Raw genomic sequence first — 18,695 nt, forward strand, 5'->3', positions numbered from 1 at the left:
ATAAATTTTTTTTTTTACAGAGACAGAGTGTCAGTGAGAGAGATAGACAGGGACAGACAGGCAGAAATGGAGAGAGAAGAAAAGCGTCAATCATTAGTTTTTCGTTGTGACACCTTAGTTGTTCATTGATTGCCTTCTCATATGTGCCTTGACTGAGATCCTTCAGCAGACTGAGTAACCCTTTTCTTGAGCCAGCAATCTTGGGCTCAAGCTGGTCAACTTTGCTCAAACCAGATGAGCCCGCGCCCAAGCTGGTGACCTCAAGGTCTCGAACCTGGGTCCTCTGCATACCAGTTCAACGATCTATCCATTGCACCACCGCCTGGTCAGGCTGAAAACTATGAATCTTAAAAGCAATCATCAGTATTTAAGATATACCAGATTATAACCAAAAAACACCACTGATTTTAAAATATATAATTTTAACTTACTTGATTTTGAAAAAGTAAACCCTCTAGGTGAATATAACTTCATATCAAAAATGTTTTCCCTTAAAGACAAGAATTAAGCACATTATCACTGGTAAGATAAAAAATAGTGGTGAAAAAACAACTCTGGACTACAAGAACAGCTCTCAAAAACCAAGCAGCAAAGAAAGCCACACCAAGCTTGGTAGGGAGCACTGAGGAGCGATGAGTCTCCCCTGCTTACAAGAATGGAGGGGGTGTGAGGCTGAGAGCCCAGAAGGGATCTCACTCTAAGGAAAAGAGAAGAAAATATCGCTCACAGCCACTTGCCTGGGGACCTGGAAATGAGGTATATTGAAAGGGCTGCATTCTCTTACAAAAGGAAAGGGGGGAGACAGAGACAGACAGTGAGGGGCAGAGGAATGCATGGGGCGACCTGAGAAGCTGACTCATCCAGTGCTGGAGGTGGCCATAGCAGGGAGTGGGGTTAATCCTTCCACACAATACAAGATTAAAGTGGTTCTGGGTCACCCATCTCAAGATATCTCTCCAGCTCCAATTGGTGCAACAAGACACAGCTGAAAACAAGAAGTGGGGAGAAGGGGAGTAACTCAGGACTCCATGGAGATCTGAGATACACCTCCACATACTGAAGTTGAGAAAAAACCCCACCCCCAGAGAGAGTAACTGGAAGATCAGGCCTTCAGAGTGTCAGGTTACACCCACAGCATTCCTGGATACAGTTTCAAATAAGCCTCCTCCTCAGATCAGTAAACAAGACTATAACCTGTTAAGAAAACTGAGAAGAAAACAAATAAATCAAGACTTCAAAGTGGCTCTACTAGAAAAATCAAAAATGACATGAGGATTACAAATAACAGCTGATGCCAACCAAAGAGACCTAAAAATAACACAACTGAAAAGTGGAGGCAGACAACACCAAGCCTAGACTCAACCAGCTCTACAAACAATACACCCAAACACACAGACATAATGAGAAGACAGAGAAGTGCAATCCAAATGAAACCACAAGAGAAACCTCTATGAAATGAACTGAGTGATATGGAAATAACCAAACTTCCGGATGCAGAGATTAAAATAATGATTGTTAGGATGCTTAGAGATCTTAGAACAATGAGTGGTCATTATGAACACCTATTTAAAGAAATAGCAAGTATAAAAAGGACACTGAAATATTAAAAAGGAATCAGTCGGAGATGACAAACACAATATCAGAAATGAAGACAACAATGAAATGAATTAAAAACAGGATGGATAGAGCTGAGGATTGAATCAGCAAGTTGGAGGACAAGTTGAACAGAGGCATGGAAGCAGAGCAGAAAAAAGAAAAGAGACTCAAAAAGTCTAAGGAAACTCTAAGAGAGCTCTGTGACAATATGAAGAGAAATAACATCCAAATGATAGAGGTTCCTGAAGAAGAAAAGAAAGAACAAGGGATAGAGACTTTGTTCAATCATATCATAGCTGAAAACTTCCCTAAATTAATACAGAAGAAACTCTTCACAAGTTCAAGAAGCACAGAGAACTCCATTAAAAAGAAAAGCTACACCAAGACACATCATAATTAAAATACCAAAGTTAAGTGATAAAAGAGAAAAAATAAAAAGCTGCTAGAGAACAAAAGGCTATCACCTACAAAGGAGCTCACATAGGGATGACATCTGACTTCTCAACAGAAACACTTCAGGCCAGAAGGGAATGGCAAGAAATATTCAGAGTAATGCAGAACAAAAACCTATAAACAAGACAACTTTCTCCAGAAAGGCTATCATTTAAAATTGAAGGAGAAATAAGAAGCTTCTCAGACAAAAAAAAAAAACCCTCAAGGAATTATTTAAAACCAAACCAATGCTGCAGGAAATATTAAGGGGCCTGTTATAAACAGATCAAAGTGAGAAAAGAATATAGCAAAAGAGGAATACAGCTTTAAAGAATAAAATGGCAGTAAACAATTACATATCAATAATAACTTAAATGTAAATACATTAAATGATCTGATCAAAAGACATAGGGTAGCTGTGTGGATAAGAAAAGAGGACCCATACATATGCTGTCTACAACAGACACACCTTAAAACAAAAGATGCATAGAATGAAGGTAAAAGGATGGAAAAAAATATTTCATGCAAATGGAAATGAAAAAAAAAACTGGGATAGCAATACTTATATCAGACAAAATGGACTTTAAAACAAAGGAGGTCACTACATAATGATAAAGGGAAAAATCCAACAGGAAGATATAACCATTATAAATATTTACACACCTAATATAGGAGCACCTAAATATATAAAGCACACTTTGATAGATATAAAGGGCGAGATCAACAGCAATACTATAATAGTAGGGGATTTCAATAGCCCACTTACATCACTAGACAGATTCTCAAGAAAGAAAATTAGCAAAGAAACAGCAGACTTAAAGGACACACAAGATCAACTCAATTTAATAGATATCTTCAGAACCTTTCACCCTAAAGCAGCAGAATATACATTCTTTTCAAGCGCTCATGGTACATTCTCTAGAATAGACCACATGTTAGGGCACAAAAGTGGTCTCAACAAATTTAAGAAGACTGAAATCATATCAAATATTTTCTCTAATCACAATGCAATGAAACTAGAAATCAACCACAACAGAAAAACTCCAAAATTCTCAAACACATGGAAACTAAATAGGTTGTTAAATAACGAATGGATTAAGAATGAGATCAAAGAAGAAATAAAAAAATTCCTAGAAACGGCCTGACCAGGCCGTGGCGCAGTGGATAAAGTGTCAGACTGGGATACGGAAAACCAAGGTTCAAGACACCAAGGTCGCCAGCTTGAGCGAGGGCTCATTTGGTTTGAGCAAAAAGATCACCAGCGTGAGCCCAAGTTCACTGGCTCAAGCAAGGGGTTACTCAGTCTGCTGAAAGAATGCGGTAAAGGCACGTATGAGAAAGCAATCAATGAACAATTAAGGTGTTGCAACACGCAAAGAAAAACTAATGATTACTGTTTCTCATCTCTTCATTCCTGCCTGTCTGTCCTTGTCTATCTTCTCTCTGAATCTGTCTCTGTACAAAAAAAAAAAATCTTAAAAAAAAATTCCTAGAAACGAAAGATAATGAGCATACAACAACTCAAAATTTACGGGACACAGCAAAAGCAGTCCTGAGAGTAAAGTTCATAGAACTACAGGCATACTTTCAGAAGCTAGAAAAATCAAATAAACAACTTAACCCTGCATCTAAAAGAACTAGAAAAAGAACAGCAAGTAAAGCCCAAATGTAGTAGAAGAAAGGAAATAATAAAGATCAGAGCAAAAATAAATGAAATAGAGGCTAAAGAAACAATACACAGGATAAGTGAAACCAGGAGCTTGTTCTTTGAAATGGTAAACAAGATCGATGAACCTTTAACTAGACTCACCAAGAAAAAAAAAGGGAGAGGACTCAAATAAATAAAATTAGAAATGAGAGTGGAGAAATAACAACTGACACAACAGAAATACAAAATATTGTAAAAAAAATATTATAAAGAACTGTATGCCAAAAAACTAGGCATCCTAGATGAAATGAACGATTTCCTTGAAACATATAATATTCCAAAAATCAATCTGGAAGAATCAAAAAACCTAAACAGACAGATTACAACAAATGAGATTGAAACAGTTATCAAAAAACTCCCAACAAAGAAAAGTCCTGGGCCTGATGGCTTCACAAGTGAATTCTACCAAATATTCAAAGAAGAACTAACTTCTATCCTTCGTATGCAATTTAAAAAATTCAAGAGGAAGAAAGACTTCCATGCTCCTTTTATGAGGTGAGCATAATTCAGATTTCAAAAACAGGCAAAGACAACACAAAGAAAGAAAATTAAAGGCCAAATATCCCTGGTAAATAGAGATGTTAAAATCCTTAAGAAGATATTAGCCAACCGGATCCAGAAATATATGAAAAAAATCATACACCATGAACAAGTGGGATTTATTCTGGGGAGGCAAGGCTGGTAAAATATTTGCAAATCAATCAATGTGATTCATTACATAAACAAAAGGAAGGAGAAAAACCACATGATAATTTCAATAGATGCAGAAAAAGCATTTGATAAACTCCAGCACTCATTCATGATCAAAACTCTCAAAAAAGTGGAAATACAGGGAACATACCTCAACATGATAAAAGCCATCTATGACAAACCCACAGCCAACATCATACTCAATGGGCAAAAATTAAAAGCAATCCCCTTAAGATCAGGAACAAGGCAGGGGTGCCCTCTTTCACCACTCTTATTCAACACAGTCATGGAAGTCCTAGCCACTGCAATCAGACAAGAAAAAGAAATAAAAGGCATACTAATTGGTAAAGAAGAAGTAAAACTATCATTATATACAGATGATATGATATTGTATATAGAAAACTCTAAAGTCTCAGTCAAAAAACTACTGGACCTGATAAATGAATTCAGCAAGGTGGCAGGATATAAAATCAATACTCAGAAATCAGAGGCATTTTTATACACCAACAATGAACTGTCAGAAAGAGAAATTAAGGAATCAATCCCCTTCACTACGGCAAACAAAAAAATAAAGTACTTAGGAATAAATTTAACCAAGGAGATTAAAGACTTGTACTCAGAAAATTATAGAACATTGATAAAAGAAATCAAGGAAGATACAAACAAGTGGAAGCATATATCATGCTCAAGGTTAGGAAGAATAAACATCATTAAAATGTCTATATTACCCAAAGCAATTTATAAATTCAATGCAATATGAATTAAAATACCAATGACATACTTTAAAGATATAGATCACATATTCCAAAAATTTATATGGAACCAAAAGAGAACATGAATAGCTTCAGCAATCTTAAAAAGAACAATAAAGGGGCCCTGGCCGGTTGGCTCAGCGGTAGAGCATCGGCCTGGCGTGCGGGGAACCCGGGTTCGATTCCCGGCCAGGGCACATAGGAAAAGCGCCCATTTGCTTCTCCACCCCCCCCCCTCCTTCCTCTCTGTCTCTCTCTTCCCCTCCCGCAGCCAAGGCTCCATTGGAGCAAAGATGGCCTGGGCACTGGGGATGGCTCCTTGGCCTCTGCCCCAGGTGCTAAAGTGGCTCTGGTCGCAGCAGAGCGATGCCCCGGAGGGGCAGAGCATCGCCCCTTGGTGGGCAGAGCATTGCCCCTGGTGGGCGTGCTGGGTGAATCCCGGTCGGGCGCATGCAGGAGTCTGTCTGACTGTCTCTCCCCGTTTCCAGCTTCAGAAAAATACAAAAAAAAAAAAAAAAAGAACAATAAAGGGGGAAGTATCACACTTCCTGATATCAAGTTATACTACAAGGCCATTGTACTCTAAACAGCCTGGTACTGGCATAAGAACAGGCAATATATATAGATCAATGGAACAGAACAGAGAACCCAGAAATAAACCCACAGCTCTATAGACAACTGATATTTGACAAAGGAGGTAAGGGCATACAATGGAGTAAAGACAGCCTCTTTAACAAATAGTGTTGGGAAAATTGGACAGCTACCTGCAAAAAAATGAAACTAGACCACCAACTTACACCATTCAAAAAATAAACTCAAAATGGATAAAATTTAAATGTAAGCCGTGAAACCATAAGCATCTTAGAAGAAAACATAGGCAGTAACCTCTCCGCCATCTCTTGCAGCGATATATTTGCTGATTTATCTCCACAGGCAAGTGAAATAAAAGACAAGAAATACCAAACTAAAAAGCTTTTGCACAGCCAAGGACAATAAGAACAGAATAAAAAGACAAACTACACAATGGGAGAACATATTTGACAGTACATCTGATAAGGGGTTAATAACCAAAATTTATAAAGAATTTGTAAATCTCAACACCAGAAAGACAAACAATCCAATCAAAAAATGGGAAAAAGAAATGAATAGACACATCTCCAAAGAGGACATACACATGGCCAATAGCATATGAAAAAATGCTCAACTTCACTAATCATTAGAGAAATGCAAATTAAAACCACAATGAGATATCACCTCACACCAGTTAGAATGGCGCTCATCAACAAAACAACACAGAATAAATGCTGGCGAGGATGTGGAGAAAAGGGAACCCTCCTGCACTGCTGGTGGGAATGCAGACTGGTGTAGCCTCTGTGGAAAACAGTACGGAGATTCCTCAAAAAATTGAAAATCGAACTGCCTTTGACCCAGCTATCCCACTTTTAGGAATATACCCCAAGAACACCGTAGAACGGTTCCAGAATGAGAAATGCACCCCCATGTTTATGGCAGCACTGTTCACAATAGCAAAGATCTGGAAACAGCCCAAGTGTCCGTCAGAGGACGAGTGGATTAAAAAGCTTTGGTACATATATACTATGGAATACTACTCAGCCATAAGAAATGATGACATCGGATCATTTACAACAACATGGATGGACCTTAATAACATTATATGGAGTGAAATAAGTCAATCAGAAAAAACTAAGAACTATATGAACCCATATATAGATGGGACATAAAAATGAGACTCAGATATGGACAAGAACGTGATGGTAACAGGGATAGGGTGGGGTTGTGGGGAGGGGGCGAGGAAGGAGAAGGGGGTGGGTGGGGAGGGGCACAAAGAAAATCAGATAGAAGGTGACAGAAGACAATTTGACTTTGGGTGAGGGGGTATGCAGCATAATCAAATGTCAAAATAATCTGGAGATGTTTTCTCTGAACATATGTACCCTGATTTATCAATGTCACGCCATTAAAATTAATTAAAAAGAATAATAATTAAAAAAAAAAAGATTAAAAATAGTGATTTTCATAAGACTAAGCTAAGTATTAAAAGCTAAAGTCATAACAAAGGAAATATTTCATATGTATTATCATTGGGAACCAGATTCGAAATTTAAAATTAGAATTGTTACAATACTCAAGTTTTTTTTTCCACCCCCTGTCCCTGATAGGCATGCATCCTTTCCCCAAAAAAACAAATGAAGCACTACTTCCTCAGGCAGTGAGAAAGTAATGGTCCTGGGGCACTTAAGAGAGTATATGATCATTCCTAGTAGGACAACAGTTTAAGATTGGACTGCTTATCAATAAAAGTTACCTGTCCATTGATTACAATGACCATACATTTCTGTGATTAATGACAAGAACCCATTGGCCAAGGTATTCTCCTGTGACAGCAAAGTACTGGAGCTTTCTCCAAATTGAGATATTTCTTACACTCTACTATTGCAGAATTGGGACAATTATTGACATCATGAAATAAAAAAAGTCACGGGTGGTAAGAAAACACTGGCTTGGTGGATCATACATCTGACCAAATATGGTAACTAGTACAATTTTAGAATGTTCTTTAGTTAAGACATTGTTTCTTAATTCATTCACAACTAACCCAAAATTGATGTAGCTAAGGAATGTCATTCTACAAATAACCAACATTGTTATGAATAATTCACCCAAACTAAGAAAAACACAAAATATTGTTTTTGGAATATTAAACTTCTCAAATGACTAGGTAGGAAAACTATGTTGGGATAATTACAAAGGAAATTGCAAGGAATATGTTGAGATTTTCAGGGTTTTTACCAGTCACCCAAAATACCTATTAATAACTAATTTTTTCTGATCTTTTCTAGGAACGAGGTAGATACAGATGAATTAATCTGCCAGATAACTGCAGCTGACCCCTTCAAAATGCCAATACTTTCATCATTCAAGTGCCATGGAAGTCTCTCCAAATCACAATACTCTTTATTTTCTTCATGACTAATGAATCATAATGATGACAGCGGCTATAATAAAAGTACAATGTAATCTTAGGTAAAATGGCCCAGATAATGGTGCTGTTGAGTTCTTACACATGCTTCAGCCATTTTTTCTTCTCTCTGTCACTGTCCATCTTTGAGCTTCACAGTTTTCACAGGTGGGAGTGTGCCCACTTTTTCCACCTAATACGGTGGTCCCAAACCTTTTTTGGGCTACGGACCGGTTTAATGTCAGAAGATATTTTCACAGACCGGCCTTTAGGGTGGGACGGATAAACGTATCATGTGACAGAGACAAGAGTCAAGAGTGAGTTTTAGACGGATGTAACAAGATGGAATCTGGTCATTTTTAAAAAATAAAACATCGTTCAGACTTAAATATAAATAAAACGGAAATAATGTAAGTTATTTATTCTTTCTCTATGGACTGGTACCAAATGGCCCATGGACTGGTACTGGTCCACGGCCCAGGGGTTTGGGACCACTGGCCTAATACATTTTATGTGTTAGAAAAACTGGGGAGTCCAGATAAATACATAAACTGGTTTAGATTAAATCATGACAAGGAATTTTCTGGGGCCTGTTCCCCGAGTTCCTGTCTATGTTTTGGCTAGGTAAGGCTGGTGAGTTAGTACTTAAAAAAAAAATTTTTTTTTGATAAATTGGGTATTTCTATGATAGTTAGGAAACCCCATCTCGTGAAGATGAAAATCTCTTGTACACTGCACAAGGACCAGGGCATCACTGCTGCTTTGCAGCTGGCCCCTGGCCTCAGTTCCCATCAGGTCCTGATCATTTCACCTAATCCAGGCACTTAGGGCCTCGCCTGGTCTGCCTGAGAGCGGAATAAGGTGAAGGCAGGAGAGCAGGGTATGACATCACTTTTGGAAGAAGTGTATTATTGCTAATAATTTAATGCCACTTTGTTCTAGCCTGCTAAGTAGTGTTACCGGGCCAGATAAATTTAGCAATGAGAATTTTCCCGACTGTTTCCATAACAGAGTATGGGACATTTTTAGCTAAACTGAATTAAGTCTATAGTAAAGAGACATTCTAGAATGGAATTTTCCTACTCATGGATGACATATTGTAACCACTCACTTGTGGAATATAGAAAAGAAAACTTTTTAAACTGATAAAAATCTCTGAACTATTTGTGCAAGGAAAACAGTAATTTGATCAGACCATTTCTTTCTTTGGTGCAGTCATATGAAACTCATGAACATGAACTCTGATGGAAACATGTAACAGCAAACAAATTGGAACAAGAACTGTACTTGCCTTGGGGAAGCTTTTAGTCAGTTTTAGAGACAGGGCACACAAAGCGAAAAAACCCTGGTTTCCTGTAAAATCACACACATATGCCCACTTCCTGAGAGTAAGGCCAGGTGGGCGATGAGGTTGGGGTATGGGCAGAGATGCACTCCTGCTCTCATGGTGAGGGAGTCTGACTGACATTCACTTACTTGGCTTGTGCCAGCACGCCAATGACTTCTGCATACAGATCTGCCACAATGTGCATATTGCCAGTGTTAGGACCAAGGTACCTAAACAAGATACAATTAGACAGGTTAGGGTCTCTGGTCATCTAAAATTTGATTCAGCTTTAAGCACACAATCCTGTCAAAATTCTAAGGTGAGAAATTACTTTACCCTTCTTTGTATTTGAAGTGCTTGAAAGCCAAGTTAACAACGTCATGTATTAAACTGTCTAATACAGGATGAAGTGGAATCTGAAAAATAAAAATAAAAAAGATGGCTCTTAACTTGGAAGGAAATATTAACGATCAAATCAACAAGAGTACTTCCAATAACTGTATATGGATTTTAGCAAGCAATCAAAAAATATAATTCATATGAACCAGGATTTGAAGTTCATAAACAATTTAATAAACTTAGACTTTAAAAACTTAAGTAATTTTCAGATAAATCAACCTTATCTAAAAGGAACATTAAATTAATGACCTACCTGTTTCAAAACTTCTATTAATACTAAAGAAAAAATAAAATCAATGGCAAGGTCCCGTCTTTCCATTAAATAATCCCGCTGCTGTTCATCACTGTAAAATTGAAAATATTCATATTAATTGGTGCTGAAGATAATATGAATGATATGATTCATCATAAAAAACCGAGGACTCATCCCCAATGGACTGCAAGCCAGCTTTGGTATCATGAGACTACAGTGGTAGATACAGTATTTGCTGAAACTATTCCTATTAATTGTGTGATACACTGGGCAGACACTGAGTCAGAATATTTTACTTCAAGTTTTACATTTTCCACCATATCAACCTGAGTAGCTGTTTGTGAGTCTATAATCTCATCTTGTGGGCTTTCTAAGGTATGCCTCAATCCAAGGATTCTTCCTTCTGTAAAGTGGCCACAACACAGGTCATGGCTCGTGAAAAGACCTTGTGAAAGGAGCTGAATAATGTAGGGACATAACACGGTTACCGACTGAAGCAGAATGGCAGGAGCTGAAGAAAGAGCAGAATTGCTTTCTTTCCCTCCTATCCCATTCTTTTTTACTTTTTGTCTCTTGATATTTATGAAAGGAGGAAAGAAACCATGAAGGGGTGTTGGAAGAGAGACTGAAATGCAGTTGGAATAACAAGCAAAGTGGAGTCATTTGAATTCATTCAAAAGTTAGGGAGCAGAATTAGCATTGCCAAAGGGTGGCAGCATGAGTCCCTGCCCCCATCTTCTGCTTAGTGAACATACTGACCAAGGGTTAATTGAAAAGTGAACAAAGAAAAAATGAGTTCCCTAGCATGAAGTAAAATAGTGGCTAAAAGCATTGGCTTTGGTGTGGACCAGTCCTGGATTAAAATTATGTGTCTTCTAATTACCAGTAATGTACCATCTAAGAATAAAAATAATGTTAGCAATTATAGAAAGCTTTAGCTTGAGTATTAAGTAGGATAAACCAGTCTAGTCTCCTGAACACAAAACTGCTTAATACTTGTAAATTAAATAAAGCAATGAGAAAGGATAGCAGGATCCAGATATTTTTGAAATAAGAATATTTTAAATATGAAACATTTTTCTCTTCAGTCCAGAGGAAATGAGAAGAAAGGAAGGTGCTATTTCAGATATAAAAAAATAATTTCTGGAGAAGATCTATAACTGTCAGCAAGTCATACGAAGGCTGGTGGATGATGGGATAGGTTAACAAAGGAATCTTCAGCTTTGACGTTCAAGGGGCACTATATACACAGGGTCAGAACTCCTTCATTCAGGGTCATTTAGGAACCGTCCTGCTGGAGGAGAGCAGTGACCCAAAGAGAACCATCTGTCTGAAGTCCTTCGAGACCCACCAGAACAAGGAAGTGATACTACAAGGTGGGAAACAAGAAAACATATGGAAATGCATTTAAAAAAAGGGCATTCACAGGTCTAACCTCGAGATTGAATTGTGGAATATGGAAATGAAAAGCTTGATGACCAAATGGAAGGAGAACTCCCAAAGATGGTGAGCCACAATAAAAAGAAAATGTGTTGGGTGGCTCATTAGGGTCTTCAACAGGGGCCACAGGACCATGAGCAAGTAGCAATTCTTGGTACAAAAATATTTTTTAAACACCTAAGTCTATTTTTATTTATTAAGTCAATGATGCTTTCAAATAAAAGTAAGATATACACTTTTGCAATAATGAATTCAACTTTATTGCTGGTCTGAGGTCTAACTGCCAGGAGCCAGAGGCATTTGACAAATTTATTTGGTAGTCAAAATGTTGATATTATACTAATCTTAGAAAACATAACCCAAATACACATTTGTCACATTTGACTGTTTTCAGTTGTTCATGCTTCTCCGGAAAGTTCCTCTTTTCTTTTTTCTAGTAACAGAAACTCACATTATTTGCTATATTCTGCACTGGAAACCCTGATCCTTTGGGCTCCGTCCCAGACACACAAACTCTCTCTCGTCTCAAACTCTCAAATGCTAACTCAAATGCTGCTGCCTTGAATTTCACTGTCCTGATTCTGTATTTGATCTCAGCAATTACTTTGACCTCCTGAAAATAATTGGTAACACAATTAAAAAAACTATTAATTTCAATCCATAAAGCAATCAATTATGAAAAATCTAGTTTTAGTAACTAAATTCTGACAAAACCAAGAAACAAAACTTAAATTCACTTAAGTCAACTTAATTAAACTGCCCCATTCCCCACCCCCAGGAAAGTTTTAGTAATATCTGCTCATTAGCTAACAGGTATTATAAGAAATATGATATAATGATTCCATTAATTTATTAATCAAATTTTCAGACACAAAAATTGAAATTCTACCTTTAAAATTTGATACATTAAAAATATGTATGAGGAGAGACTACTGGTCAGCACAAGGCTTCACTTTGGGGAGGGGAGTAAAATGTTCCAGAATTAGACAGCGGTGATGGTTGCACAATTTTGTAAATGTACCAAACACACTGAATTACATATTTTACAAGGGTAAATTTACTGTTTGTGAGTTATATCTCAATAAAAATTCCTTCAACTAAAAAAATTCAGTTATTAATTTCTCCCCCCCAAAATGATAAATAATTGAATATTGCATAAACTCATGACATTATGAAATGAAATTACTTTCACTTGCATGAAATGTAATTTGGTAAAATTTAGTGTTCTATGTCAAGAGAAGTCTATTGTTTAAAAAAATATTAGGACTGTCAAAAAAAAGGAAAGGAATATATAATTTATAAGAAGTAGTTATATCTGATTTTCTAAGTGATCAATATTAGCTTACTGTCTTTAAAAAACATGCATAACCACTCCATGTAGAGAAATCTAGTTTCTTCTGAAATGATCATTTTTTTTATAAGAAAAAAAGAGAATTTATTAAACTTACTTATTTTTACTACCTGGTTGTAGTAGGTTGATTTGAAACATGAAATTACATGTATTTATCTAAAATTTGGAAGGGCACACATCCATTGTGTGTGAGAGTTTTAGGTTTTCTGGCTGCCAAAGTGCTCCTGCAGCAGCAAGTTCTACTTCTCAAACCCACACAACAAATAAACAAGATTCCCTGTTGGAACAGAAGTTAGACATGCTGTAATCTGACTGCTTGTTTTGCTCATGAAGAGACTGAGGTACAGAGAGGCGATGAGCTGCCCAAAGTCACATGGCTAATTAGTGGCAGCTCCAGGATCATGGCTAACATCCAGACCAGCCTCTTTCCATGGCACACTGGGCACTGAAGGTTACTATCAAGGACTAAAGCATCCAGGGCAGCAGCCCTCAGCTTTCCGGTGCAGCCTGGAGGCCAGAGGGTAAGCTCAGCCTTTACACAATGCCTCACCCATGGTGAAACAGGGCCCTGTATGACTGTTCAACCTGTGACAGCTGACAGTGGCTAGTACTCCAAATGTGCCACCTGCCGAATAAGGGGCCTCGGCTGCACCTGCTAGGTATCTGTCTTAGAGGCGAGAACACCCAGAGGCCTTTTAAGTCCCATTTTGATTTACATTTCTTAAAATGAAAGAAGGAATAGAGAAAGGAAAAATGGGAAAGAAAAGAAGAGAAAAATAAACCAAAAGAAAGAAACCATAATCCTCAAAAACTTACACAAAAGAAATGTACCTTTTTGACTTATTGCTTGTTCTCGGTCTGTATTCATGTGATTCATCCTCAATGCCATTTTGCCTTTTATACCAGTCAAACAGAGTGCGCAGAATGGAAGGCAGGCAGTACTCAGACAGGGAGCTCATTGAGCTGATGACCTACAAAGGAAAATGGAGGATTAAAGCAGTGATTTTCCATCTCATGGCACACATAAACTAAGTACTAAAATTCTGCGTCACACTAAAAAATATATTTTTTGCCGATTTGACAAAAAAAAATAGCTATAATTTTGATTCATTCTCATCCAACGGCTATTGTTGTACTGGCTGTTGGCATTTTTAAATTTGACAATCTAAGGGAAAAGAAGTCAGTGCCCCTGACTAAATAGTCAGGTATTGTATACTTTAAAAATTCTTGGGCATACCAGTTGAAAATTGCTGGACTAAAGGCTTTAGTGGCATGGCCAATTACTGAGAAACTTTTTTATTTTATTTCACAAATAACTCCAAGCCACAGTCACAACAAAGTTTTCTTGTTTATCATAGCCCTTCCTTCAATAATCTTTATTAGTACATACCCAAGAGCCCAAGTCTCTTAATGTTGACAGATGTTCCTTATATACTAATAATCTGGTGGTTCAAGAAAGCTAATTACTTTGATACCTTTTCATTCTAGAAATCAGATATTAATTGCAAATAGGTTATTCACGGACTGTAAAAAAATTATTATCCCATACCAGCTAAAAAGTATGGTGCTGTGGACTTCTAAGATTCACAAAAATGCTGTTCTATAAATAAATATATTAGTGTAATTACATTAATTGTTTATGTGAACTAAGCAAATCTATCCCCCAAACAAATAAGTAGTAATAGACTGTATGGTTTTCTGCCAATGATCATTCATCTATTAATCTGATATATGTTCCAAATCAGACTCGAGGTACAAATGAGTAGCAGTAATTTGCCTGCATTACATTATAGGCAAACTGCTTCCCTCTTCTTTAAACAACAAACATGCCTTTGGAATCTAGAGTCCTGACCTTTTACCAAGTATCACAAAAACATGAACCTTTATCCATATCTCATATGCAAAATCTAACTTAAAATGAATCATAGACCTAAGTGTAAAATCTAAAACTCTAAATCTTCTGAAAGAAAACATAGGGGAGGCCCTGGCTGAGTAGCTGCATTGGTTAGAGCATTGTCTCAATATGCCAAAATTTCAGGTTTTATCCCTGGTGAGGGCACATAGAAGAATCAATGAATGCGTAAATATGGGGAAAAACAAATCAAAGTTTTTAAATTTCTCCCTCTCCTTTCCTCTTTCTCTAAAATTAATTTAAAAAAATTTTAGGCCCTGGCTGGCTGGCTCTGTGGATACGGCTTCCACCAGGCGTGTGGACATCCTGGGTTCAACTCCTGGTCAGGGCACACATGAGAAGCAACAATCTGCTTCTCTTCCCCTCTTTCTCTCCCCCTTCTCTCTCTTCCTCTCTCATAACCAGTAGGTTGGTTTGCTCAAGTATCAGCCCCCAGTACTGAAGATAGCTCATTTGATTTGAGCATTGGCCCCAGATAGGAGTTGCTGGGTGGATCCTGGTCAGGGTGTATGCAAGAGTTTATTTCTCTATTTCCTTGCTCTCAGTTAAATAAAATTAAGGTAAGAAAACATAAGGGAAAGTCTTTGTGACTTTGGGTTAAGCAATGCTTTCTTAGGTATGATACCAAAAGCAAAGTCAATGAGAAACTGCTACATTGTAAGTTATCAAAATGAAAAGCTTTTGCCTTTAGAAAGATACTGTTAAGAAAGTGATAAAGACAGGTCACAGATGGGGATAAAAATATGTATAAAACACATATCTGGTAAAGGCCTTATAATCAGAATACATAAGTTCACAGTGAGACATGTTCTAATTACCTAATTAACAAGCAGTATAAGCAAATTATATTTCCCCCACCAGAGCTGATGAGACAGTAGAAAAAATTGGTATGTTCATACACTGCTGATTGAAGAAAAACAACTGGTATAACATATCTGGAAGGTAATTTGGAAATACATGCAAGAACCAAATAAAAAACCACCTTCACTAAGCCCACTCTTAGTACTTATTACAGAAAAAAAAGTAGATAACCTAAATGTCCAACTATATATGCCTTACAATACAGAATTTGATGTAAATTATCTATGAAGCCATGAAAAGTCCACTCCAAAAATGCTTATTGACATAAAAATGTTCATGATATATTAAATTTAAAAAATGAATCATTTAATTTGTGTGATCCCAAACACATTACATAAGTATACAGATACAGAAAAAAAGACCAGGAGGAAATACACCAACATATCAATATGCACGACCCCAGGAGTTCTCAGGAGAGACATGCACTGGAGGACAGGGGAGCTTGGAGTTCCACAGAATAAAGGCAGCATTTTTCTTGGGCCTCTTATACAAAGGGTAGAAATTTGAGATGAGAGTCAAGAAAGAAGCTAAGCAAAGACACAAGGCAGAAAAGTTTCTGGTCATAAAGTTGCAGAACAGTTGTTGGTAATGATTACAATGAATTTAATGAAACTTTTGAGTGAATTGAAAGAAGAAATATCTGTCGGGTGTATGGGCTTTGGTATACTAGAGTGGAAGGAATGTTGAAAATTTTGAGTTGGAACAAAATTATAGAAGGTATTTAATACCAGTTTGAAAATTTTCTATTTTCTTCTCTAGAAAATGGGAAGTCCTTAAATACTTTTGAGTAAGGAAATCCATCCATAAAAATGGGGAGGTGTTTGGGGAGGTGAATCTAGTAGTGATATATAGGCTGGAACAAAAGGGTTTGCTAATACAGGCAGTTAGGAGAACAGCATACATACGCCTAATTGAGTGAGGTCCCTGCAACTGTCGTAGGCACGCAGTGACCATGGCCTGAGCTGAGGAGGTAGTGAAAGAGGGGGAAAACTTTAATTAACTTAAAGTATCTCTGGAGTTAGGCAGTCTAGGCTTAACTTAAAAAAAAAATAAAACAGAAAACCAGAGGAATGGGAGCTGAAGGGCATCGTGTCAAGGATTTTCCACTAACAACTTTAAAAGAAGCTCTAAGACTGAACAAAATTACTGCTTCCTCAGATTCCCTATCTCAATAGCCTTATTTCATGTTCTCTGTTATGATGATTAAGTGAGCATACACAAAATTGTACATTATCTTTGTTTATAGGTTAATGTAAGTTAAAAATACATGTAATTGCATTCAGCCTGTCCTACAAACCTAGTGCTATTAGCTTTATTTAAATTGAAAATAAAATCTAATTATTAAAAATAGAGCCACTCTCCTGCCACAGCCACACGTATTTTCCTGTTGTTCCAGTGGGTAGAACAGCAGTCACTTTTTGGAGGAAACAAATCACTGTGTGTGAAAGGGGTAATAATTTACTGGTGTCTTTAAAGTCACCCCAGCACAAGAAAGTCACCACCATCTAAAATGTTTGAGTTGGGAAATGTAGGAAGTTCCTCTACAACAGAAGGATCAGAATTCAGAGTCCCTGACCATGAGGTAAATCTATCTTAATTACTGCATATGTAACAAAATCCAAAAGCATTTACTGTTATATTTCAATAATTTTGAAATATTTGTGTAGGCTGTGGCCAAGTAGCTCAGTTGGTTAGAGTGTCATCCAAGGTTGCAACAGGTTTGATCCCCAGTCAGTGCACAGACAAGAATAGATCAATGAAAGCATAAACAAGTGGAACAACAATGTTTATCTTTCTCCCTTTCTCTCTCTAAAAATCAGTCAGTTGATAAAAAAATAAATAAAATAGTTGTGTAAGTCAGGATCAGACATAATAACTGAATGTAATGTGGTATATCCTAGATATTATCCTGGACCAGAAATGGGACATTAGGAAAAAAACAAAGAAAATAGAAATAATGTATGGAATTTAATCAATAATAATGTACTGATGTTGGTTTCTTGGTTGTGACAAATGTACCCTGCTAATGTAAGATGTTTATATGGGAAACTGAAAATGGAGTATATAACAACTGTCTGTATTATCTCTGCAACTTTTTAAAATCCAAAACTAATAAAATCAAATGTTTATTCAAAAATATTTGTGTGAAATAATTACAAGTTCTGTTACTCACTGTAGACCAATAAAGGTGATAAGAACCTACAATTGACTCTTAAACATCTGTAGATGCAGCACACAAAATTCCATTACTACAATTAGGTGTAACCCACATTCTCCATCAAGAACATGAATAGTCTCTTTCCAACCTCAGCTATAATAATTTTGTCTACCCATTAAGAAGTACTCCTGACATTTTCCACCTGATTTATTTCACTTAGCACAACATACTCAAGATTCATTCATGTTGTTGCAAATGACAGTATTACACTCATATGTGGGATGTAAAACTAAAAGTAACAAACGAGCAAACAAGACAGAAAAAAACTCATAGACACAGAGCAGTGTGGTGGGTACTAGAGAGAAAGGAGGCTGGGGGAAGAAAAAAAGGATAAAGGGAGTCAAATATATTGTGACAAAAGGAGACTTGACTTGGGGTGGTAAACACACAATGCAATATACAGATGATGTGTTATAGAATTGTACACTTGAAAACTATGTATTTTATTAACCAATATCACTCCAACAAGTTTAATAAAATTGAAAAAAATGTCCTGAAACCATTTTTTTTGCTATTATATCAGCCGGGTACACTTCTCATGGCAAATGCACTGAGATCATCTTAGAAGAAATGAAAGGTCAGCATAGGGAGGGTGCGTGTGTTTTTCAGTTCTCTATTACTGCCTCTTTTAGTCCAGGCTTTCGGGAAGTAAAGGTAGAATTTGCAAAGACTTGGCCTTCAAAGCTCAGCAAGGGAGGAAGGTGTAGCTGCCTTTTTGGATACTCAGCACCTTCACTTACACGAAGCAGAGCCCATGGTGAGATGAATTCTGGCTC

At 37.0% G+C, this 18,695-nt stretch overlaps 1 protein-coding gene across 14 annotated transcripts in view; it reads right to left on the reverse strand.

Annotated features, from left to right (window-relative positions):
* FRY (FRY microtubule binding protein) overlaps positions 1 to 18,695 on the reverse strand; it is a 620,873-nt gene that overhangs the window by 248,441 nt on the left and 353,737 nt on the right. For all 14 annotated transcript variants that reach the window (XM_066258908.1, XM_066258906.1, XM_066258901.1 and 11 more), the window contains 4 exons: positions 13,760 to 13,899; positions 10,138 to 10,228; positions 9,822 to 9,901; positions 9,635 to 9,715 (listed from right to left, as the gene is read on the reverse strand). In XM_066258908.1, the coding sequence (XP_066115005.1) occupies positions 9,635 to 9,715; positions 9,822 to 9,901; positions 10,138 to 10,228; positions 13,760 to 13,899 (392 nt within the window). The remainder of the gene's footprint in view (positions 1 to 9,634; positions 9,716 to 9,821; positions 9,902 to 10,137; positions 10,229 to 13,759; positions 13,900 to 18,695) is intronic.

The sequence above is a fragment of the Saccopteryx bilineata genome, chromosome 2 (genome assembly GCF_036850765.1).
Source record: "Saccopteryx bilineata isolate mSacBil1 chromosome 2, mSacBil1_pri_phased_curated, whole genome shotgun sequence".
Taxonomy (NCBI): Eukaryota; Metazoa; Chordata; class Mammalia; order Chiroptera; family Emballonuridae; genus Saccopteryx; species Saccopteryx bilineata.